The sequence below is a fragment of the Mytilus galloprovincialis genome, chromosome 9 (genome assembly GCF_965363235.1).
Source record: "Mytilus galloprovincialis chromosome 9, xbMytGall1.hap1.1, whole genome shotgun sequence".
Taxonomy (NCBI): domain Eukaryota; kingdom Metazoa; phylum Mollusca; class Bivalvia; order Mytilida; family Mytilidae; genus Mytilus; species Mytilus galloprovincialis.
The window spans coordinates 64,844,648-64,871,008 of record NC_134846.1 but is presented as its reverse complement, the minus strand read 5'-3'; the positions used below and the strand labels follow the sequence as shown (position 1 = coordinate 64,871,008).

The 26,361-nt window shown below is 32.9% G+C and overlaps 2 protein-coding genes and 1 long non-coding RNA gene across 4 annotated transcripts; all 3 read left to right on the top strand.

The window, feature by feature from the left end:
* The first annotated feature begins 236 nt into the window (after positions 1-236).
* On the top strand, positions 237-8,625 carry LOC143045642 (uncharacterized). The gene is made up of 3 exons (XR_012968988.1): positions 237-353; positions 4,262-5,754; positions 7,976-8,625. It is a non-coding gene; the product is annotated as an uncharacterized LOC143045642 (long non-coding RNA).
* A 1,972-nt stretch (positions 8,626-10,597) lies between these two features.
* LOC143045639 (carboxylesterase 4A-like) lies at positions 10,598-16,374 on the top strand. The gene is made up of 3 exons (XM_076218264.1): positions 10,598-10,727; positions 13,532-15,066; positions 15,933-16,374. Exons 1-3 carry the CDS (start codon positions 10,650-10,652, stop codon positions 16,354-16,356), a joined length of 2,037 nt encoding a protein of 678 aa, XP_076074379.1. The 5' UTR covers positions 10,598-10,649; the 3' UTR covers positions 16,357-16,374.
* A 3,637-nt stretch (positions 16,375-20,011) lies between these two features.
* LOC143045640 (fatty acyl-CoA hydrolase precursor, medium chain-like) lies at positions 20,012-24,891 on the top strand. 2 transcript variants are annotated; one of them, XM_076218265.1, is made up of 3 exons: positions 20,012-20,081; positions 22,369-23,895; positions 24,538-24,891. In XM_076218265.1, exons 2-3 carry the CDS (start codon positions 22,379-22,381, stop codon positions 24,833-24,835), a joined length of 1,815 nt encoding a protein of 604 aa, XP_076074380.1. In that variant the 5' UTR covers positions 20,012-20,081; positions 22,369-22,378; the 3' UTR covers positions 24,836-24,891. The 2 variants fall into 2 exon arrangements, with proteins under 2 accessions (XP_076074380.1, XP_076074381.1); XM_076218266.1 differs by having other exon boundaries at positions 20,027-20,077.
* Positions 24,892-26,361: the final 1,470 nt, after the last annotated feature.

The following is a 26,361-nucleotide window of genomic DNA, read 5'->3' as shown; positions in this document are numbered from 1 at the left end:
AAATTGGTAGGCAAGCACTTCCAAATAATAATGTTAACGGTGGTCAGATATTTCTACTAGTTTACGAATTAAGCTTAAATTATATATGATAAATTATAGAAAATGTCACACCTATTTGAAAAATGATATCGTGAAATCCGCTAATCCTTCGCTGTTGATATTTTTCATTTTTAGCACCGCAAATAAGTCTCAGTTTCATGTTCATATTTAATCCCCATTTAATGACCACGAACCTTGTCTATAAAATTGTACCAAGTCATCAAAACAATATTGAGATTAACACGCACTGGCAGATTAGAAAATCCTCTCATTGTGTCCTCTTCGAGGGAGGGTATCATCTCAATACAATTAAGGTAAGCATTTTTGTTGATTGGGGGCCAATTAGATTGTAGACAGCAATAGATTTGCTGTGGCCTTAATCCCACCAAAACACTCACTGTTAACCATTATTTTGAATAAATACTTAGACTTAAAACTGGGCGATTTACACATGACTACTTTGACCTGAAATTCATCTACCGCATCTTCTTTTTTAATATTCAGTTAGAAATGAGGAATAAATATTTCATTTAACATTTTATCTGGTAAAATATCAGTCAATGAGAATGAAAAAATATAATGCACATTGGGCAAAGAACGTCCAATAAAATCGCTGAAAAGCGTTCTCAGAATTTTAACTCATAGATTTTCATTGAATTCAATATGTTGTTAAAGATAGACAATGTATCCTCCTATTTTTGCATAAAATGATGGAATTGGAAACAATTATATATTATCTCAACTCAGAATTTCTGAACGAAAAATGCTTCCCCCCTCTCACTATGTTAATGGTAGACTAGACTACTACCAATTCAATCAAACATATTTCATATGGATCCAAAATGGCTATTTTGTGACCTTTGGATAAAGCATGTTCTCTAAGTTTATTTTCTAAATTGGCTGAACGCAAAAGGGTTAAAACCAAAGTTACTGTCAGTTGTTCACAATGAAAAATGAAAAAAATGCAACAAAAATTCTCCAAGGTTAACATGGTTTTATAGCTAACTTAACCCAAACGTGTATGACAGTTATTGACAATTTGGTCAAACAGACATAACAGGTTATTATGACAATGATTGGGGTCCAGCAACCGATACTATAAACATGCAACACAGAAATACAAAAAGTATAAAAAAATAAAATAAAATAAAAACTCCAAAGAAGATTCAGAAAGTACCTTTTCAAATGGCAAAGTCAAAATCTAAAAAACACTTATCAAACGAATGGAAAACAACGGTCATATTCCAGACTTAAAACAGGCATTTCTTACTTGTATGACAGTACCATAAAGTTCCATTATATTATCAAAGTACGACCTTCAACACGGAGCCTTGACTCACATCGAACAGCAAGCTATAAAGGGCACAAAAAAAAATACTAGTGTAAAACAGGAAAACCAACGGTCTAATCTATTGATAAAAAACAAGAAACGCGAAACACATCAATAAACGACAACTACTGAACATCAGGTTCCTGACTTAGGACAGGTGCAAATAAATGCAGCGGGTTTAAAAATTTTAATAGGCACCAACCTTCACCCTTATTTGAAACAATAGAGAAGCATCACAACACAGAACGACACATTATAAAATATCAATCGAAATTGCTCAACTGAGTCAAAAGACATAGTAACAAAAACAAGTGAACATACACTGAATGAATAAATTTGATCTATGACACAATGTAAATAAAAAAATATAAGAACCTTGATAAGTGGTACAATCGAGAACCTAGATAATTGGTACAAACCATTACCTTGATAATTAATATATACCATAACATTGATAATTAGTACATACCAATTTCTTGATAATTGTTAAATACCAATACCTTGATAATTGATACATACCAATATCTTGATAACTGGTACACACCAATACCTTAACAATCGGTACATACCATTACATTGATAAGTGGAACATGATAACCCCTTGCTCATTATATCATATCATAACCTTGATAATTAATACATACCATAAAATTGATAATTGGTATATAACAATACTTTGATAATTGGTATATAACAATACTTTTATCATTAGTATATACTAATATCTTGATAATTGGTACATACCATAATCTTGGTAAGTGGAACATACTAACACCTTATTCATTGTTTTATACCAGAACCTTGATAAGTGATACATCCCATAACTTTGATAATTGGTACATAACTAAACCTTGATAATTGGTACATCCCATAAACTTAATAATTGATACAAACAATAACCTTGATAATTTGAACATCCCATAACCATGATAATTGGTAAATCGTAAACCTTGATTAATGCTACATACAAAAATCTTGATGATTCGAACATACAAGAAGCTTGATAATTCGTACATACAAGAACCTTGATAAGTGGTGCAATCGATAACCTTGATAATTGGTACATACCATAACCTTGATAATTGGTACATACCATAACCTTGATAATTGGTACATACCATAACCTTGATAATTGGTACTTACAATAATATTGATAAGTGGAACACACTAACACCTTGCTCATTGTTTCATAGCATTGGTGTATACTAATATTTCGATAATTGGTACATACCATAACATTTATAATTTGTATATACTAATATCTTGATAAATGGTACTTACCATAATCTTGATAAGTGGAACATACCAACACCTTGCTCATTGTTTCATAGCAGAACTTTGATAACTGGTACATACCATAAACTTGATGATTAGTACATACAATAACCTTGATAATAGAAATATACCAGAACCTTGATAAGTGGTACTTACTATAACTTGGTAACTATTCATTGTTTTATAACAGAACCTTGATAAGTGATACATCCCATAACTTTGATAATTGGTACATAACTAAACCTTGATAATTGGTACATCCCATAAACTTAATAATTGGTATAAACAATAACCTTGATAATTTGAACATCCCATAACCATGATAATTGGTAAATCGTAAACCTTGATTAATGGTACATACAAAAATCTTGATGATTCGAACATACAAGAAGCTTGATAATTCGTACATACAAGAACCTTGATAAGTGGTGCAATTGATAACCTTGATAATTGGTACATACCATAACCTTGATAATTGGTACTTACCATAATATTGATAAATGGAACATACTAAAACCTTGCTCATTGTTTCATAGCATTGGTATATACTAATATCTCGATAATTGGCACATACCATAACCTTGAAAATTGCTGCAATCGATAACATTGATCATTGGTGCATGCCATAACCTTGATAATTAATACATACCATAACATTGATAATCGGTACATAACAATACCTTGATAATTGGTACATACCAATACTTTTATCATTGGTACATACTAATATTTTGATAATTAGTACATACCATAACATTTATAATTGTAATATACTAATATCTTGATAATTGGTACTTACCATAATATTGATAACTGGAACATACTAACACCTTGCTCATTGTTTCATAGCATTGGTATATACTAATATCTTGATAATTGGTACATACCATAACATTTATAATTGGTACATACCATAACCTTCATAATTGGTACATACCAAAACATTTATAATTGGTATATATAATAATATCTTGATAAATGTAAGATACCATAACCTTGATAATTGGTACTTACCATAATTTTGATAAGTGGAACACACTAACACCTTCCTCATTGTTTCATAGCATTGGTGTATACTAATATCTCGATAATTGGTACATACCATAACATTTATAATTGGTATATACTAATATCTTGATAAATGGTACTTACCATAATCTTGATAAGTGGAACATACCAACACCTTGCTCATTGTTTCATAGCAGAACTTTGATAACTGGTACATACCATAAACTTGATGATTAGTACATACAATAACCTTGATAATAGAAACATACCAGAACCTTGATAAGTGGTACTTACTATAACTTGGTAACTAATTGCTACCCACAAGAATGCGTTTTAACATCATATCGTCTCCAGATAATATTGTTTTATCAGTATTGATTGCGTGAGTTCGTGAATTGTATTCCTTGTAAGCCTTCTCGTTATTATACAGTAAATTCTCTATGCTTTCCGTTGTTTTTTTAGTTACAGAATTATTTTTAAGTACATTCTTCTCTTTGACATTTTTTGAAAAAAAAGTTCTATACACCTTCCGAAAATTAAACTAAACAAACTACATACTTCACTGCTAATATGTGTGTAACGGAAATTTATCATATTTTATAATTTCAGATGTTACGTGTTTTTGAGATAGTAGTTATTCCTGTTCTTTTTACCACCCTGAATTGTCAAATTCCAGTCACTGTTAACACGCCGTCTGGTGTAGTAATGGGTAAGGAAATACCATTCAATGGAGCGAAAATCTATCGATTTTATGGAGTTCCGTACGCAGAGCAGCCTGCAAGGTTCAAGAAACCACAAAAAATAGCTAATAAACGGAACTCAACATTGAATGCAATGAACCCAGGAAAACTATGTATGCAGGCTATTTCCGACATATTGAAACAACAGCTTCAAAACTCAGAACTCACCGAGGACTGTTTATACGTTGATATTTATGTCCCAAGATCTTTATCAGAACACAACAAAAAGGCCGTTGTCATAATGATACCAGGAGATTTCCGAACAGTACAAACATCAGTTTATACAATTTTTAAATACTTAGGGTTATATAGTGATGCTATATTTGTGTATGTTTCTTTCAGAGTTGATATATTTGGTTTTTTATCGACTGGAGATAACATCATTCCTGGGAATTTTGGTCTTTGGGATCAACAAATGGCTATAGAATGGGTCAATGAAAACATCCATGTTTTTGGTGGTGACTCCTCCCGAATTACATTGACTGGGCTTAAAATCGGTGCTATATTTGTCGGGTTACAGGTAGCAAATTCTTTAAACAAGGACAAAATCCATCGTATCGTTGTTCATTCGGGTTACCCGGATTCAAAGGAAGCTATTGTCACAGATGCTGAAGAATTTGCCCAAAGGCTAGCAAAACACTCTTGTCAAGCTACGTCTGGAGATGCTAATTTTACTTCACAACAAATTTACGATTGTCTTGTAACAAAACCAGCTACAGAACTTCTAGATGCAGTAAATAGCATCTATCCAACATCGAAATCATTAAGATTTGCTGTTGGTCCTGTTATAGATAACGATTTCATTTTAGAAACAGCAAATTTTAACGCCATTCTTCCCGTGGATGTTTTAAGTCTGTGTGTTTCAGCCGAAGGAATGATTAAGTTCACGACCTTCGTCTCTGAAATTGAAAATGAATACAACATAAATGTCAACGAAGGTGTTCCAAAAGCTGTGCTTTGTAACAAAATAGTTACACACATTGTTAGTCTATTCTTTGAAAATAGACAAGACCTTAAAGATCTAATTTGCAATTTTTATACAAAAAATGATTCCCTGGAACAGAGCAGGGATGCTGTTAGACTGATCGGAGATATCTTGTATTATTCGCCTATCATAAATATGCTGAACATCCATGATTTGACAAATACTGAAAACAGCCGATTTTTAGGATTGTTTTCCGTTGTCAACCCTTTGGACAATCCTGCGCAAAGTTTGTGGAACATGGTACCCTCGCCGGGTACAACTACTATGTATTTATCATTGAGAGATGTCATCATAGACTATGGATTCTCCTTCAGGGCAGAAGAAACAAATCTGGGAGATACATTCATGAAGTACTGGAGTAATTTTGTTGTTTATGGGTACGAATCAAATCAAAATCAAATCAAATATATTTATACGTGTAAATGTAGGTAATAAGATAGTTTAAACTTTGAAAAAGACAAGTTTGTTCTATGGTCGGGTTGTTGTCTCTTTGACACATTCCCCATTTCCATTCTCAATTTTAAGTAAAGAAAGGCATGCGCAAATCCTCCCGGCTCAGTGACCTGATTGCAAAGATTATTTTATCTGCATCTTTAATGCTGTTGACTTTATACAATGGTATACTGAGACAAATTGATGGATGTTTTACTGGTTCAATCAAGTAGTTTAAAAAAATCTATAGGGAATTTACAGTCATAAAGATTTTACAAAGGGTCAAACTTAATAACAGTGTATATGTTAGCGGCAATAAGTGAAATTAGGCATTAAGCTTAAATCCTAGGCAATAAGCTAATGCCTAGGCAGTAAGTCTATTGCCTAAATGATGTTAGGCATTAGTCTTAAATCCTAGGATTTAAGCTTAAATCCTGAAAAATGTGTGCAGGCATTAAGCTTAATGCCTAAAATATAAATGCAAGTAAATAATGGAAATTTATTCATTTAAATAAAAATATACTTGTTACATAATAACATTATGAGAACTGGGACATGTTTATCGAAACTGTCCTATTAAGATCGGTCCTATAAGATATTCTTAGGACAGAAATTATGATAAAATTAGGACCAACTTACGACATGTCTCAGCATGCACATCGAAGCTATTTGAGGATGATCTTAGCTAGGATGTCATAACCGCTGTCCAAAGTATTGTAAAAAACGGTTTCATACGTGAAAGTTCAAAGTCAAATCTCGTGCATCTTTCATATAAATACTGAGTACTTCAACTATTTCGTTTTATTACTGCAATTAACATACGTTTGAATACATGTATGAGCAAAAGAAAAAAAATGAATTTTACCAATGCAAAACTACAGGGCCCAGTTTTCATCCTAAATATAAAAAAGAAGATGTGGTATCATTGTCAATGAGATAACTCTCCCAAAGAGACCGGAAATAAAATCACTAATAAAATATGTTATTTATATTAAAACGCATCAAATGATAATTTAAAAATATGAAAAATTAATGGAAATTTGTGTTAAAATCAATTTGATATCACAACTTGTAGAACTGTTAACAAAGAAAATTTACTTATCCAATACAAAAATTGGAAAATGGTGTGAGCAAAGAACAATTTCTGAATTTTGTCTAGTTTTGACCAGTTCAAACCAGCTCGACTAGTGAAGTGTACAAATTTTCAAATAAATATTATAATTATTATATAGAATCTTTCCTCTTTTTTAATTGCATACAATCACTTGTAAAAAAATCTTTTTAATATTTTGTAGTACCCCAAAAACATGAAAAAAGTTTGAGTTAATTCTGTTTTTTACCTACTAAAATTACATTTAAATACACTTAGTATACTAAATTTGAAGATCTGTCAAATGAATGAATATTCATACATGTAATATTAGAAAGATAATTAGGAAACGAATTTATATCAAGAATAAATCACCAAATATGCATAAATTCCAGAGTTTACTTATTGCCTAAAATTAGGAGCATAGTAGACATAAAATTGGCAGTGAACTTGTTTTTCAAAGCAAAAATTTGACATTTCAAACCTGAAAATATCGACTTTAACTCGAAATTCTAACTTTTCAAATTTCGAAATTTTAACTATTCATCAAATCTCGAAATTTAGACTTTTAGTACCTTGAAATTTTGACTTTCTAAAATCTTGAAATTCGACTTAATATGACAGTGTCGTAGAAACTAAAACATGGAAAACACCATTTTTTTTTTTGTCAACATTCATATTCTTACCGAATGAAATTCTTTAATATTAAATGCTAATCCATACACTAGTAATGATTAAATAAAAAAACATTTTTTAATATAAAATGCCAAAATTAGCTTTAATTATTTGCTTCCATATCCACTGCTTCTAGAATTGTAATAACTGTGTTTGAATATAAACATCAAAGTTTAAATACGTTGAAAAAATTGAAATTCAAAATTTTAACTTTGAAATAAAAATTTCGAAATTTTCAAATATTTGGTTTTAAGCGTTCTCGAGTAAGATGAATAGGAAAAAGCGATAAGAACGCATGACATCAATAATGTGCTGTTTTACATTTTTTTATGTCTTATATCAATTGTTTGATATTTACTTTTACATAATTGATATTTTTATCCTTTTATATTTAATTACAGAAACCCTAATCCTTGTCCTGCAGACGAGTCCTTAAATATCTGGCCTTTATATGATATCAGAAACCAGTACTACATGCATTTTAGTAGCAACTTCAGCATACACCAAGAGCACAGTTTGTATAAAGACCGCATGCAGTTTTGGATGGAGACTGTTCCAGATTTTCTTGGCATCCCTCGTACAAATTTGACATCAACGTCAGGACGGATGCCAGTTACTTCCACTCATTGCCCTCAACAAATCAGCACTGTGACAGACATGACCATCAAGAAGATAACAAGAGAAACAAGTGAAACCATCACTGAAACCAGCACAGAAAGCCTTAACAATCACATGAACATTTTAAAGTCTGACCTTCGTATACTGTTAATCGTTCCCTTTATCCTTATTGTTATTTGCGTCTAAACTTTATTAGAATTATAAACGCAGAAGAAGATTTTCTCAGTCAACCATCGCCCTTCTCCCTATATTTCAAGGCCTAATTTTTTTCAAAATAATAATTTTAGCATGTAAACATATTTATGTATCGCTATAATTGTAGTTATTGTTTTTTTCCTAAGCATATGTACCTTTGTATTATTGTAAATTGTTTATGTTCTTCTGTGTACCTTTGTATCTACAGAAGTCTATCAGAAAAAAGTGTTAGTTTAAACATATTTATTTATAGTGGATTGGGAAACAAGTTTTGCAACTTATATTAATCCCTTTCCACTTTTTCGAAATCTACAAGAGTGACTTTAATTAACGCGCAAGAGATATGGCTCTCTCTTAACACGGGTCAGCCATTTATTGTCCTCTTCCGACGGACTATCATCGTTTCCTGAAGACCATACTCGCAAATGATGTCAAGGAAGAGCCGAAAATCAGTTCCTGAAATATTCATAAAGTGTATATACCAAAGAGATGCCGTGCATGTCGTTATATGATTGATCAGGAATAGATTGAAGTAAGAGTTAGACTGATTCTATAACGGTCATGACGAGTACGGTGTAGTTTCTATAGCTAACTTATTCAAAATACACCCCGGTGTAGACATATTTACATGTAATTTAGGAGGTTTAACAAACTACCGATTTCTGGTTGTCTATCATGCTTACGGACAATTACCAATACGAAGAAATACGAGTATAAACCAGACCAATACTGCGTCGTTTCATGCAATTGATATCGAGAAATCGTGTTTATCACATATTTGTTATGAATACCTTAGGTTTTGCATATGCAATAACCTCAAAATTGCCCGGGGCAAAAAACAGTATATTGATATTGTGCCCTGATTCCAAATGACGTGACGTCATTGCGTCCTTAACTTCACGTTTGTGATAAAATGTTTCAGAGTTTGCCTTTATGTTTCATTAAATTGTTATAATTGACCTTTTTTCTCTTTTCTGCAGAACTTAAATATGTGATACAAAGATTATAACATGTATTTTCCCTATTGGCCCGGGTATCATCCCTCGACCCATATCGGCCCTCGGCTAAAGCCTCGAGGCCGATATGCATGGGAGTCTCGGGATGATACCAGGGCCAATATGGAAAAGGGCATGTTATAATCTATACACACTGAAGCAGAAGCTAAAAACGTTTGATGAATATTGTCGTGTACGATTAGTGTTGTAAATTTCAAACTATTGGTAAATAGGAAATAACCGATCGGCGGATGTGAACATTGCTTACTGATACACACAAAAACTCAAAATTATCAAGCTGCAACCGAACCTTCCATATACGCCAAAACAAGTTTGACGAATATTTTCTTTGTACAATTAATGAGTGTTATAAAATTCCAAATAATGGCTAACAGAAATTTACAATACAATGAACAAATTTTTTTCTGGTACAATGAATGTTGAGCCTGCAGATCAAATATGAAATCTTTTTGAAAATACTCTAACGAGTTTTAAGAACCATTGTACTATATCTTTCTTGTGAAATATATCCATACTAAGGTATTGACATTGACAACTTTTTTTGGGGAAAAGGGGGAGGTCATGTAAATGATCTTGTATCTTGGATTTTTACACATCGCTGATTACAGCTTCTTTTTCTTGTAAATTGATTTTTAAGGTATCCCCCCCCCCCCCCCCCCCCCAAACTAAACAGTACTTAACAATAATTGATAAAGTGGTTGATCGGATTTACAGCAGTAGAAATACAATGATACAAGATCTACAGAATCGAATATTGATTTTATAATAATGATCTAGTTGTTAAATGCACTGAAAGAAAACACCATATTTTTAGCTCGAATGCTACTAACGAGGCTTAAACATTATATGGAAATGGTCTTAAATCTTAACTAGATTTTGAATGATATGACACTTTTATGATTTGTAAAGTTGATTGCTTTATACTTTTGATATCAATTTTTTGTTTAGCTATTTGATTTGTTTAATTCTTTGTTTACTTTTTGGTTACTACATCCAAGAAAGTTTCAATGTCATGTGCAGTCCACTAAGAGTATAGGGTAGACTTTTCTTGTTTCTTGAACGCAACGCTATATATCCGTCGCCTTTACCAATTTTCTTTTGTCATACTTTTAAGGACTGTGTACTAGTGTAAATTAGTAATGTTTCAATGTTTGAATGAGAAGAATACATATAAACCAGTACTCGCACAATATAAATTTAAGCCTTGGATAAACTTCAGTCATGCTGGTCGTTATTGTTATGCTTCATGCGGTACGGTTATCAAATTGAGTTTAGATTCAATGTTCGGGTGACATTTCTTTTTGAGTTCATTCAAAACACGAAGGTAAGCAAAATAGTTCCATAACTAAGTATGCTTCATACTGTTAAAATTTAAAAAAAAATATGTTTGTACATGTTATTTGAAATTAAGAAGATGTGGTTTCATTGCCAATGAAACAACTCTCCGCCAGAGACCAAATGACATAGAAGATTACAACTATAGGTCACCGAACGGTTTTAAATAATGATCAACACCCATACCGCATTGTCAGCGAAATGACAATTATAAAGCAAATCAAACGAAAGATATATAACAGCCTGATTTATGTGCAAAACAATGAACGAAAAACAAATATGAGATACAGCATCTAACAACAACCTCTGAATTACATGCTCCTGACTTGGGACAGACACATACAGAATGTGGCCAGGTTATAAATATTTGCTGACTTATTAAGTTCAAACCACGGGATAAATATAGTTTTGTAGATCAAATTCGAGGAAAAGAGAACGAAATTGTGGTAAAAACAATTTGAAACATATCTGTCGTCTTTTGTGAAACAGATATTCTATAACGGTCATACAGATAGTCATGCCGTTCGTAAAATTTTCGAAGGGACGCACTTTGAATTCTTGGTTCAATAGTTTCCTCTAAGCAGTAACACTTTTTCTGGGAAATCATGATAGGAAATGCAAGCCCCGTTATCACGGTCGTATCATATATATATATGTGCACATGTATATTCAATATGAAATAAATATGATCTTTGTTTGATATAATTTCAAGTATTTCCGTTCTCTATTTATATAATTTAAAAGGAGTCAGGAAAACATTCGTGATGACGAATTTATCCGCCAATAACATCATCCAAATATTATATATTTATTCTTAACTGATTTTTTTTTTTGAAAATTTATAAAGAACATTTTTTTAGCATATTTTTAAAATCATGTTTATCTCGCTTTACACTATAACCTTTTTTTTAAATGAATTTTTTTTGGCTTCTTGGCCCAAATATCGACCGTTTCCAATTTAAGTGGATGATCACCGATTCTTAATTTTGCATCTGTTTCCAATTACCGATAAGAGATGAGTTTCAAAATAAAAAGTAATTTCTACTACACAGTACTAGACATGAAACCATAGAGGTTAGTTAGACTACACTTTTTCGCTATCTAAAATAAAACTTTTTTGCAAAGATTGGAAATAAAGGAAAATTTTGTCAAAGGACGAAATAAAGGAACAAATTAAAATATGCATTTGAAATATGCATATAAAGGGACTAGAAACCCTGCCTGCTGATTTGCCCCTGCTCATTCACCGAAAATAGAACATATTGTATGATAACATTACTAATAATATTTTTAGGATCAGACGTAAAGCTTTTTCCTTCTGAAGTATATATATTTATAAGGACTGTTTGTAATCGTAAATACGTGTATTTAATAAAGAGACTGAATAGCTAATTAAAAACAGATGTTTATCATTCATTCAAACAATAGAAATAGTCAAATACCTATAGAAAAGAGGGAACAGATACCAACAGATCAATAAATGACTAAAACAAAACAAAAAGACACACAAGAAACTACAGCCCACAAACAATACACAGATAACTAAAGATTGAGCACCATGAGCTCCAGCGATGGAACTAAGGTTCACTGAATGGGTAAGCAACTCCTGTTTCCACAAGGAGCCATCGAGTTAATAACTAAAATAAGTAAAAATTTCGCTAAAAAGTCTCATTTGGTGATTTTACAATCTAAAATAACACGATTATTATGCCTACCCATGTTAAAACTACAATAAAGTATAGCTTGCATCAATTATTTCGATTCTGATTAGGACAATTAAGATAATTTATCCTGCAATTGGATGTTCTACTATACAGATACAGCCCTACAAATATCGCTATGCTGTATCTGTATACTATACAGATATCGCTTTAAAGCTCCGCCCACTGCCGGACTGAGTATTGTATGAACCTATGTGACCTCAGAATGTGTATTGCAGTAGCATTCCAATGACTTATTTTTTGCGAATTAACGATTTCTTTTATACGTTCTGTTTGTTTTCAAACATTTCTTTAGAGCAATAAGAATCACACAAATTTTCTGATAACATACACACATGAACAGCAGTATTTTCTACGATGACAACTATCGATTTCAAAACTTTTAATTTTTATGATTGTGTAACAAAAATAACCATGTCAATTTCAGCATGCATGTTTAGTGAATGTCGAGTCTGAAGCTTAGGACAACCTGTACACTCTTGTTTCAAATTGGACAATTTTCTGTTATTTGTTTTTACTGTTGAAATTAGTTGTTATGTTAAAATAGATAATTATTCATCTTGAGCGATGTATTATTGTTGACCATTCTTTTTTTTACCTCTTTTGATATCGGACTCGGATTTCCCTTGAACTGAATTTTACTGTGTGTATTGTTATGCGTTTAATTTTCTACATTAGCTAGAGGTATCATAGGGTAAGGGTTGAGATCTCAAAAACATGTTTAACCCCGCCGCATTTTTGCTCCTGTCCCAAGTCAGGAATCTCTGGCCTTTATTAGTCTTGTATGATTTTAAATTTCATTTTCTTGTGTATAATTCGGAGTTTAGTATGTCGTCCATTATCACTGAACTAGTATATATTTGTTTAGGGGCCAGCTGAAGGACGCCTCCGGGAGCGGGAGTTTCTCTCGCTGCATTGAAGACCTATTGGTGACCTTCTGCTGTTGTCTGTTATATGGTCGGGTTGTTGTCTCTTTGACACATTCCCCATTTCCATTTTCAATATTAAAAGTATTGCTTTTTTATTTGTTTTTCAACTGCAATTGAAATAAGTGTAATTAAATGTTTTACAGATGTTTTTTCGAGTTGTGTTTTTGGTTGTGTTGTATCCAATGTTGTCTAAAAGTCAATCAAGCACGAATACTCTGGTTGTTACAACAACAACGGGGAGTGTAGAAGGAGTGTCCATGTCTATAAATAACATGTTTCTTCAAAGTTTCTATGGAATTCCTTATGCTGAACCACCAGAAAGATTCAAGAAACCAACACCAGTAAAACCTTGGGTAGGTACAAAAGACTGCACACAACCAGGAGGAAAAATATGCAGCCAAGCTATAATTCAAGAGTTAGCAGGCTTTCTTCCAAGTTCAGATGTCAGTGAAGACTGTCTTTTACTAGATATATTCGTTCCGGTATCAAATGCAAAAGTGAACACAAAAAAAGCAGTAGTTATTTGGTTTGCAGGAGACAACTTCGAGTTTGGCCAGAGAGGACTTATACCAACGTCAGATTTGGTTTTGTATGGAGACGTGATTAACGTAGTTGTAGCGTTTCGATTAGGTGTTTTTGGATTCCTTTCAACTGGTGATTCTGTTATTCCTGGAAACTTTGGATTATGGGACCAGAAAATGGCAATAGAATGGATAAAAGCAAATATAAATGCCTTTGGGGGCGATTCTGATCAAATCACACTTGCAGGTTTCGGTGCCGGTGCAGTATCTGCCACTCTACAAGCACATCATAAATTAAATGACGGAAATTTTCAAAGACTTTTGATTTATTCTGATGTTTCTCATTTGTATGGAAATGTCGTTGGGGAAAACTTTGGCTTCATAATGAACATTGCGAGAGCTTTAACAAGAGGGTTATGTCCAAGCAATTCAAAATTGTTGTTGCAATCAAAGGAAATTTATGACTGTTTAACTTCTAAAACTGAAGCAGAATTAATCAGTGAGACAAAAACAGCAGTTGCTACCGCGAATGGGTTTTCTAAATTGAAACTTGAATTTGATTTTCGACCAGTTTTTGATAACGATTTTATCAAAGACCTTTACTTTACAGAGATCCTACCCGTTGATCTATTGACAACAGTATCTGAAAACGAACATGCACTTAAGGTTTACGAACAACTTATTCCTTATCAAACACAATACAGTTTTGACATAAATAAGAACATTCCGAGATCCGTTCTTTGCGATGTTGTTGTCCCAACCATTGCTGACTCTCACTTGCCAACAAAAAATAAAGAGAAGATAATAAATAATATATGCACTAGATACACCTCAAGTGACGAAACAGAGCAAAGCCGTAATGTTCTAAGATTAATTGGAGATTTTTATAATTATGCACCAATTTCGGAGCTGATGTACGATCATGCCGACTATCATCTCGGACAAAATAATTATTTTTGCCTCTGGTCTCAAAAATCGCCGCTGGATGACGTACTAACAAGTTTGACCTGGATGGAAGGAACAGTTCAAAATGATGCTCTTGTATATTTACTAGGAATTAAATCTTATCAAACGATTGATCCAGCTGCTATTTCCGACGAACTTATAGCATTCGCAGAATTCACTATACAAATGTACAGTAGCTTCATCAAAACAGGGTGAGTATTTTCAAGTAGTATTTCATTTCTGAATCCACTATACAAATGTATAGTAACTTCATCAAAACAGGGTGAGTATTTTCAAGTAGTATTTCATTTCTGAATCCACTATACAAATGTACAGTAACTTCATCAAATCAGGGCGAGTATTTCAAGTAGTATTTCATTTCTAATAATTTTTATAACACTTGTTACATATCTTTACTGTGTGTGTATTGCATATGTTATTGTTTATAATAATATTGTCTGTATCATATGCCCTCCTGGGGCCCTAATTTGGTAAATAAAATATTCTATTCTATTCTATTCTATTCTAATTATAGAACAAAAGTAAAGTTTAACGAATGAGTATTATTTCAGTTGAAAAAAAGTCCAAATCTAAAATAATGGCGATAAAGAAAGATATAAACCGTTGCAATTGTGCAGGGATTAAATAAATGTCATTATATAATTGCTAGCAAAATGCTTTTTGACTTTAGAGTTTTCCTCTCGTGTGAACTACTGCGCTTTACTATGTTTTTTTTTAAATGGATGCCAGCTGAACGGTTTAAGTTAACAATTAAAATATCCAATATCAAAACGTATCCTTATTTGTGCTAAAGAACCAAGATTTCATTGTAAAAGGAGATGCGGTATGATTGCCAATGAGACAACTATCAACCAAAGTTCAAATAAGAGAATGTAATTAGAGGCAACTGTTCGGCCTGTAACAATGAGAAGAAAACCTATACCGATCAAATTAATGCAATACTAGTTAACTTATCGTGTGCTTAAATAAATTAAACACTTGTACTAAGTAATTAGAATGTTTGCTTAGACTTATACATTTGGTTATAGTCAATTTAAGAACAGTTTTCATTTTTCAGAAACCCAAATTCTAACGCACAAATATGGCCGCCATACAATGCAGACGATGAAGAATATATTCAAATGAAGCTACAGCCAACAACAGGTTCTTTTCTGTTCGAGGACAGGATGTATTACTGGCTTCATGAAGAATATCTATATCCTTCACCGTTACCAACCGATTCAATCGTACAACCAGTACAACCAGTAAAAACGACAGTATTATCTACAAAAGCAACATCAAAAACAACGTCAACAAAAACAACAACGACATCAACACCATCAAAAAAACTACCAAAAACTACAAAACGACCACTTGTTCTTCCAAAATTAGATGCGACAACCATCTCACCGGACCCTGTAAATGCATCGGTTATGATTAGATTCAGTCTGGTAAAGGGTATTCTGTTGATAATCCAGATAGTTCTATTGTATAAGTCCTGAATAAACCATTTGTCTTCATATGTATCATTATCTTAATGCAGTCTTATTGTGTAACACGGTGTATGTTACACTGCAAGTTGACTGTTAGGCCCCAGGTTATCATCAGTCTTATTGTGTAGCACTGTGTATGTTACACTGCGGGTTGACTGTTAGGCCCCAGGTTATCATCAGTCTTATTGTGTAACACGGTGTATGTTACACTGCAAGTTGACTGTTAGGCCCCAGGTTATCATCAGTCTTATTGTGTAACACGGTGTATGTTACACTGCAAGTTGACTGTTAGGCCCCAGGTTATCATCAGATTAGTATATAGACAATGCTTCTTTACTGACCTTATTTATATCCGAAGGGCGCTACAATTTGATATTTATGGGTGCTAGGAAAAAGCAGGACAGGAATGTTAATTATTTTTTTTTAGGTAGGATGAGATTCTTTGAAGGGAAAAAGCAGGATGACAAGTTACGTAAAAAAAGTCAGGATAAACTAATAAAAAGAGGCAGAACTAAATAGATTGAAAAATAAAAAGGCAAGACAGAGATTTCATCTTAAAAAATGCCGGATAAAATTTTCTAGCCACCCTATCCCCATACCCCCTATAAAATAAAATGGTACATGTAGCTTTTTTAGTTTCTTAAATTCTCCGTTGATAAATTTTGAAATTATTAAGTAATTAAGGTTCCTACTTATTCAGTCAAAGTCGTCCTTATATGAATTTAGTTACTAGTATCCCTTTTCATCAAATAGCTCCTGGGAGACAGAATTATAAAAGTTTTCCAAACTTGTTTCCGATTCCCATAAACGAATTTCATGTAACATTGTAATACTTTATTGATGTAATTTTTCATTAATAACTAGTATTTAAACTAAACTAAATAGTTTCTCATTTATCCTGGTTTTAATGCATCCTTTTGCTTTCAAACTTTTGTTTAGCATTTAGGAGCCTGTAATTCAGTGGTTGTCGTTTGTGTACATGTTTTACGGTTGTTTTTCGTTCATTTGTATGCCCTACCTACGATAGATTTCTGGTCTGTAGGTCCGTTCGTTCGTCTGTTCGTTCGTTCGTCCGTCAGTCTGACCCGCTTCAGGTTAAAGTTTTTAGTCAAGGTAGTTTTTGATACAGTTGAAGTCCAATCAACTTGAAACTTAGTACACATGATCCCTATAATATGATCCTTCTTATTTAAAAAAATCAGATTTTTGACCCCAATTTCATGGTCCACTGAACATAGAAAATGATAGTGCGAGTTTCAGGTTGAGTTTTTGGTCAAGGTAGTTTTTGATGAAGTTGAAGTCCAACATAGAAAATGATAGTGTGAGTAAGGCATCCATGTACTATGGACACATTCTTGTTTGTACACAATTAGGCCGTTAGTTTTTTCGTTTGAATTGTTTTACATTGTCATTTAGGGGCCTTTTATAGCTGACGATGCGGTATGAGCTTTGTTCATTGTTGTAGGCCGTACGGTGATCTATAGTTGTTAACATCTGTGTCATTTGGTCTTTTTTGGACAGTTGTCTCATTGGCAATCATACCACATCTTCTTTTTTTTTAATAATTATATGAAGATCCAGAAAAGCGGTTTAAACGGACCAAATTTTAAAAGTTCTACTTTCATTTTATTAGTAGATTCAACTATTGAGAGCTTGAAATTTAATACAAATATTGCATGCTATCTACTTGGCAGTTGTTTTCAAAACCTCGCCCAATCAAATTCCTTGATTTCCCGTCTCAGCTTCATAGTCCATACTTTTTACCGTATACTTTTGTAGTTGTGAGACCAATAAGTGTCCAAAATTCAATTGGTGTATGAAATTGGTTTATACATCATGATTATGAAATCCTTTGGTTTCAAAAATATTTCTTTAATGCTATAATCACCTTATACCCTTATGGTGAATACATTAAAACATAAAGAACGAAAATATACGATTTTGGACGCCAGACGTCTACAAAAAACTCACCAGTCACTGCTCGGATAAAAAAAGATACCAACAGTACAAGGGGTGTATAGCCAGTCAAGGTCGTTAAAAACTTTGATTGGTCAAATAAAAAACGTTGAATTGCCAAATAAAGTACGAAGTTAAAGACCATTGAGGAACAACATTTCGAAATGGAACGCCAAATATAACTAAGGATATGTATTCGAGGGGTAGAAAATCCTTGGTATTTTGAACCTTCAATGTTTTGTAGTCAATTTATAAATATGACCATATTAATGATAATGCATGTAAACACAGCAATACTTACTAATTGGTCGATGATACACTCGGGTCTCTACAGGTACATCAAAATTTTCAAACAAAATTGATGTATCTATGAAAAACATTTTTTGAGGGATTGTGTAAATGAAATGCACAATTCAATGATTTATCAGCAACACCAAGATTCTACAATGTTACTATAGAATACAATGTAAATACGGGCATGCAAAATGTAAAATCACAAAAATACTGAACTCCGAGAAGAATTCAAAACTGAAAGTCCCTAATTAAATGGCAAAATCAAAAGCATAAACACATCAAACGAATGGATAACAGAAGATGATGGATTAAACCTAGTTTTATAGCTAGCTAAACCTCTCACTTGTATGACAGTCGGATAAAATGACATGATATTGACAAAGATGTGTGAACAAAACAAACGGACATAATAGGTAAAAATGTCAAAATTAGGGGTACAGCAGTCAACATTGTGTTATGATCTTAATCACTTTTAAAAAAACAAATTGATAACAAAGAAGCACAACAAGGTATATAGACAAAGCACATTAGCAATAATGAAAGACAAGAATGCAAAAATACCATAGTTAATAACACAATGACGGGATGTATAAGTACAGAGACACGTAACATTGATATAAACAAAAACAGACTAAACAGTAAAAGTAATATTCATTAAGACAAATGAAAGAAAAAAATAACTCGCTATTAAGTATTATATTACAAGATATTTCTCATACTTCTTTAAAAAAAAAATATGGCCGCTTCGATAATACGAGAGGTTATGATTAGCAGATATGAGTAAATGTTATGTAATGGATTAGACATAAAATAGATCACAATATAAACAAGATCACTTTATCTATATATAATATTGAATATATTTATTTAAACATTAAATCCTAACTGTCCTACTGTCTGTCTATACTTTTATTCTGGCTTTGCACTAGTCATATAAAAAAGAAGATGTGGTATGATTGTCAATGAGACAACTAGGCATGTCTTCTTTTACTGTCTAATGACGTTAAAACACTAAATTCCTGGGATGTTTTAGTTGATTTTAGTCTCTGATACAATGATCTTTTTATTAATAATGTTTTTAGCCTTTAATTAGCTTAAGTATCTGAGAGACAACTCTTTTTGCACGTAAAAGATACCCTTGTAGATTTCGTTTAAGAGCAGGCTAAGCTGCAACAATACAGCTTTCGCAAACGCAAAGAGAAAAGAGATTTAATTTAAGTTGAAATAACTTGTTTCCCAATCCATTATAAATAAATATGTTTAAATCAAATTAATGTTGAGTGTGGATTTCTGTTTTTTGTTTTCTGTTAAGACATTTAGTAGAGCAGCCATGAAGGTGTTTATATTGTTACTGTATAGTTCATTCGGTTTTGTCTTGTGACTATCATCCCCATATCTTCATTTGTATGTCCTAATTCGTCACATTAACATTTATTATCAGCTATCATAGTTGTATTACTAAAGCAACTAGTCATTGTCGGTAGGTGAGTGTATTTTTGGTAACTTAAGACTGTTTTGCTTCTTATGCAACCAAATGTTTAAGCTCCCAGAACTTTTGGACTCTAGCAAACATAACAAATGTAGCTGAAACACACGTGTTGTGTACATAAAAATTTAAATCGTCTATATACAATGAACGAACGGAAAACGAAAAAAACGAAAATGTCAACTGCAAGTTACATTCGATCATTGCTGAATGTATGACACATTTACCAGCGTTTTTTTCGTAAATTTTGTGTTTTGGAATTTGTTTACAATGCTTTCTTAATTAAACAAATTTTGAATAGTCTAAGTTTCATTATTTTTTTTTTTAAATCTGATGGTTGTAAAAGTTGTATATATACATGTCTTATTATGTTATTAGTATATCTGGTTGCTAGATGTTTTATTCGTGCTCATTACAATTATTAATCAAATATCATTGGTATTATTGTTATTATTTCATCAAGATACAACTATCTAAAATGCACACATTGTTGGTATTGGCTTTATTCTAGCTTTAAGTGATGCACACATTGTTGGTATTGGCTTTATTGCAGCTTTAAGTGATGTACACATTGTTGGCATTGGCTTTATTTTAGCTTTAAGTAGCCGCGGATAGATTAATTTGGGTTTATATTTGCTAGTTTTGTTTATTCTTCGTGTTAGTCTGACGAGTCAAGCCATTTCAACTGATTTCTTCAGTTTGCTATTATGTTGTACTTTTACATCGCTGTCCCAGGTTAGGGCAATCAAAACATGTTTAGGCCCACCATGTGCACAGTCTTTATATACTTGTCTAAAATCAGAATAGAAATAAGAAGATGTTGTTTGAATGCCAATGAGACAACTTTCGCCAGAGACCAAATGACGTTGTATGAATTATTTATCTTTAGTTACGTGCCTTCAATAATTAACAATTCACATGCCGCTTGGCACGCTATAAAGGAAGATTCAAACGAGTAAAATAGATCTAAAGGCTTAATTCATGTACAAAACAATAAAAAAAAAAACTATATACAAACGACCACTAAATTACAGGCTTCGGTCTTTGGACAGGAACATGGAGAATGCGGTATGCTAAATACGGGTGACGGGTGTGCAACACTCCCGAATATGAGACAATGGTGTAACACTAAGATGGCAAGAGTCATTGTCAGCACATAGAAATAACTTATAAATGTATTTACGACAAAAAGCACCGATCTTACAGTACACGCATTTATTAGTTCCCTATAACAAATAAATAAAAAATAAGTAAAAATATAAAATACATCCAAAAAAAAATATCCTTCAGTACACATACAATGGATTTAGTATAAAGACATCACATTTAAGTATCGACAGACTGAAGGACCGTATATTTAATTAATAGACGTAAAGCAGTAATATTAAGTTACTAGTATGCTTTGATATATTCTATGTACTAGTATCCAAGAGCCTGTAATTATGTGGTTATCGTTGTCATTGTCCGTTATATCTTTTTTTTGTGTTTGTTTATTGATTTGAACATTAATGAGGCAAGTGCGGATCCTTGATTTTGAAAAAAGTGGGTGTTGCAAGCTACTGTTTGGAGTGATACTTACCAAAAAGTCTACGATTGTATCATATACGGGGGCGGGTCCCATTCCCCCTCCAAAGTATGCCTCTGTGCAAAAAGTTTTGTTGATAAAGGTAACATTATTTAATATGTATTCAGATAATAGTCCGTATTGATAATGTATGATTACGCACAGTGACCTTGATACAACATGATTTGATTGCCCTTCCAAAATTCACAATAAAAGCAATTTGTACGTAGAAATGTTCTTCAAGTAAGGCTTACAGAAGACGACCAATTAAAGAAGGATTCGAAGAAGAAGAATAGGACCACAAAGTATATATGAACTACACCTGACAAACCAAATGTTGTTTATTAATTGTGTCACTGTAACTCATTCATATATTTAGTTCTGTAGGTCTCTGTTCAAACTTAAAATAGTCGACAAGCTTTAAATCTTTCAAAAAATCCTTAAATAATGTTTACGTATTGATGAAAACATTTTAAAACTATATATATACATAATTTAACTACCTATACCTCTGATAAGCCTTAAATTTAGCACTATTTATATTACATATGCATATATAAAATAAGAGGGATGTAGTCAAAACTTCATTGAAACAATTCTTTACGATAGACCAGAGGAAGTAGAAAGTACTATACACGTAGGTCACCTTACGGCTTTCAACAATGATCAAAACCCATAGAGATGCTATCATCCTTTACATTTCGATTAATTTGTATTTCAGACAAATCAGTATGCTGCATTTACTCATTTTTGTTCTGTATGTGTCGCTTGTAGTTTGTCAGAACACGGTAACCGTAGATACTTCAATAGGGAAAATAACTGGCTTGCAACAGTTTAAGGTTATTGGTCCTCAAAACTACACTTATAATGAATTCAGGCGTATTCCATTTGCGAAACCACCGGTGGGAGATCTAAGATTTCAAAAACCTGTTGCGTTTGGTTCCTGGAATCAAACATTGAACGCTACATATTTTGGTAGTGCTTGTATTCAGGGACAACCTTCCGAAATAGTAAGTGGATTCATTCCTAACAATACCATATCCGAAGATTGTTTATTTCTTAACATCTATGTCCCAACCAGTAAATCTTCGTCCGCTGCCAAAAAGGCTGTAATGATTTGGATTCATGGAGGATCGTATATTTCTGGCACAGGAATGTTATATAATGGTGCATACATGGCTTCAGTCGGTGACGTCATTATAGTCACAGTGAACTACCGTCTTGGTGTTTTTGGATTTCTAAGTACTGGGAACGAAAATGCTGTCGGAAATTATGGACTTTGGGACCAGAAAATGGCTATTGAATGGGTTAAGGACAACATTGAAGCGTTTGGGGGAGATACTAGTAACATTACTATATTTGGAGAATCGGCTGGCGGTTTTAGTGTTTCTTTACATAGCCTGATTCCACAGAATAAAGGTTTATTTAACCGCGTGATTGCACAAAGTGGGGTATCAACTTCCTTTGTCGCAACCGAATATAATATAACATATTACACAAACAGGATTATAAACGTTCTAAAGTGTACGTCTCCACAGCAGTCTGTAGAAATAAAATGTCTGAAAAATAAATCGGCCGCTGATGTCCAAACTGCGTACAACTACCTGTACAGTTTACCAATTACAGACCCTCACGATTTTCTCGTGTTTGCGCCAAGGGTAGATCGAGATTTGCTTATGGACCACCCAAAAATTCTTCTGAAGAACCGGTCTTCCGAAGCTTACATGTTTTTTCGTTCACTAGACATGATTGTTGGTAACGTTAATTCTGAAGGCTCCTTACTTCTGGGTAATCCGTTGACAAGGTTACAAAAAGCATATCGATTTAACATAGATCTCGGAATTCCTCGATCTATATTGTGTGATCACTTAGCAACAACAATGGCTTTGGACGACTACAACAACAACGCTAAAATAGCACCTGCTGTTTGTCAAAAATATGGTTATTCCTTAGGACTATACCGCAGTATGAACAGCGTTTACTATTATGGGGATATTTATTTCTACAGTAAAACTGTTGAAACTTTAAATTTTCATTCTGAAGGAACTCCATCATCAAAGACATTTCAATATTTAAGTACCAAAAGAACTATCCTCAGCAAAAGAGTACCATTGTGGTTTGAAGGAGCAAGCCATGCATCAGAAATACCATTACTCTTTCCATTTTATAATTTCCTTTCAAACACATCTGAAGATTTAACACTTAGCTTAACTGTGATGAAATACTGGACCAACTTTGCAAAATACGGGTAGGTATAAATCTTGATAAAAAAGGTTTCTTTGCTATCAGAAGGAACCAAAGTTATTGTTTGCAGCGCATATTCAGACAGTTAAATAGATTACATATTTCTTGTATAAAATTAAGCAGATTTGTATGTACAAAAAAAGTACGAATTCCATTTAAGCACTGATTATCTGAGTAAGTTGGTGTCTAATCTTGTAATGTAAACTTGAGATTTCAATATGCATGGATGCATTGCTTTGTTGACGCTTGCTTACCATCCAGTGGTAATTATACCATGCATCTTCAGGGGTAGAGTTAATAAATGAAAAATAGGATTATTTTTAGCAGTGCAGGTACCAGACACATATCTATATAATACATATGGTTCATACCGACAAACATCGGTAGTCGGGACTTGCAGGTACAAATACTATTAGAACATTGACCAAACTGTAATTGCATTTTTCACAGAAACACGTAGAGGTCATTTCGATGACGCCACAAATATCCAATGATCGTTAGAAACCTGTTTTGTTTTTCTTTCTGCATTACCACCTTGAAAAAAAATGTAAAATGAAAATTTGAATAAAAAAATCAATAAAAAAAGTATTCACGCTTGAAAAGTATCCCTATAGTGTCATTAACCGTTTATATCTTCTTTTTTTAGAGATCCGAATGATGAGATACTTCCAAGCTGGTCACCATATACACAGAGTAACAAAGCTTATCAGATATTGGATGTAACCATATCATCTGACAAAGATATGTACAAAGACAGAGTAGATTTCTGGCTCATAGACATCCCTAAACTCATTAACTCAACAGCTGACGAGTCAACAAATAATTCAAATAGAAAAAGTGTTACTCAAATGCACCAAGCGTATCATAGCTTAACGGGTCAACTTCTCATTAAGAATGAATACCCGAAAACGAAAATGCCATTACATAAAAAAAATATAAGGTGAATCATTAAAACGTATTGTGTTTTAGGCAGCCAAAAAATAAATATAGCACATATGAACAGCATTATTTTTAAATAAAAAAAATATTTTAAATCAACAAAGTTTTCTTTCAGAAAGTCTGATGTGGACTGGCTTTTAATAAAGTTACGGTTTGGTCCGATAATATGGCTTACACAAGTCGAAAATAAACTTATAACGTCATGGCAAAATGAAACAGACACAAAAAACAAAAACAGTTTACAAAACACAACATAGAAAACTGTAACACGAACCCCACCAAAAGCCGATTGTGATCTCATAAAGTGTTGAGAGACACATCGTAGCACAATCGGTGGTATAATAAAAAAATGTTTACTTTGTGCATCCTATAGAATTTTGCGACAGAAATGAAATGACTTAGTCCCTCACATTTACCTTCGAAAAAAAAAAAACACCTGACGTTTCAAAAAACAATTTTGTGCGAGGTTCTGATTGGTTTCTTTTAAACGGCAGTCAATAGGTATTTGATATGAGTGCCGACGAATATGTTTGACACGAGTGATCACTTTATGATATCACATTCTACTTAGATATGTGAAGAGACATTCAAACTCAAAATGTTTGACACGAGTGATCACTTTATGATATCACATTATACTTAGATATGTGAAGTGACATTCAAACTCAATATGACAACACCATGGCCGAAAAACGAAAAAACAACAAAACAAAACATTGATGGAGAGTTGTCTCATTGGCAATCATACCACATCTTCCTATATCTATATAATCCACGAACAACAACACAGAAAACCAAACACGTCACAACACGATTCCACCAAAACAAAACCTAAGTTGATCTCAGGTGCTCTGGAAGGCTAAACATTTTGTGCTCTACATGTGGCATCCGTCGTGTTGCTCGTGTAAGTAAACATGCGATGATAAACTATTTTTCGGGTATGACAAATTCGAGGAAAAGAGGATAGGTTTTTAGTTACGACATTGGCAAGTAAATATTCGGTAGTAATTCCAAATCGGTAATGATATCACAGTGGAAAAAAAGAAGATAGGCGTGGTGGCAAAAAATATTCGAATATATGCGTAGTCATAACGGTCAACTTATTATTTCGTCCATAAAACTTCTAAAAAGAAGACATCAACTTAACCATTTGTAACTCATGGTTCAATAGATTTTTGGAAATCAGCAACCCTCTATCAAAAATTACAATAAATACGAAAGCTTTGGAATATCGTAATAGAAATAGAATTTGAATAAACCACCCTATATCACTCAATGACAAATATGATTCATGGTTGATTGATTGATTGATTGATTCTCTTTATTTCCTCTGTAACGAAAATTGGTCATAGTTTATTTATTTCGATGTGAAATTCCAGTTGTCTTTCCTTATTAATTGTGCTTCTATATGTATACAAGTTTCTCCATAGTTGGAGCACCATGTATTACTTAAAACACCCCTAATTTTGGTATAGTCTTGATTTTCACCCCTTCCCGTATAATGGACCGTTCCATATCGTAGTATATAAGG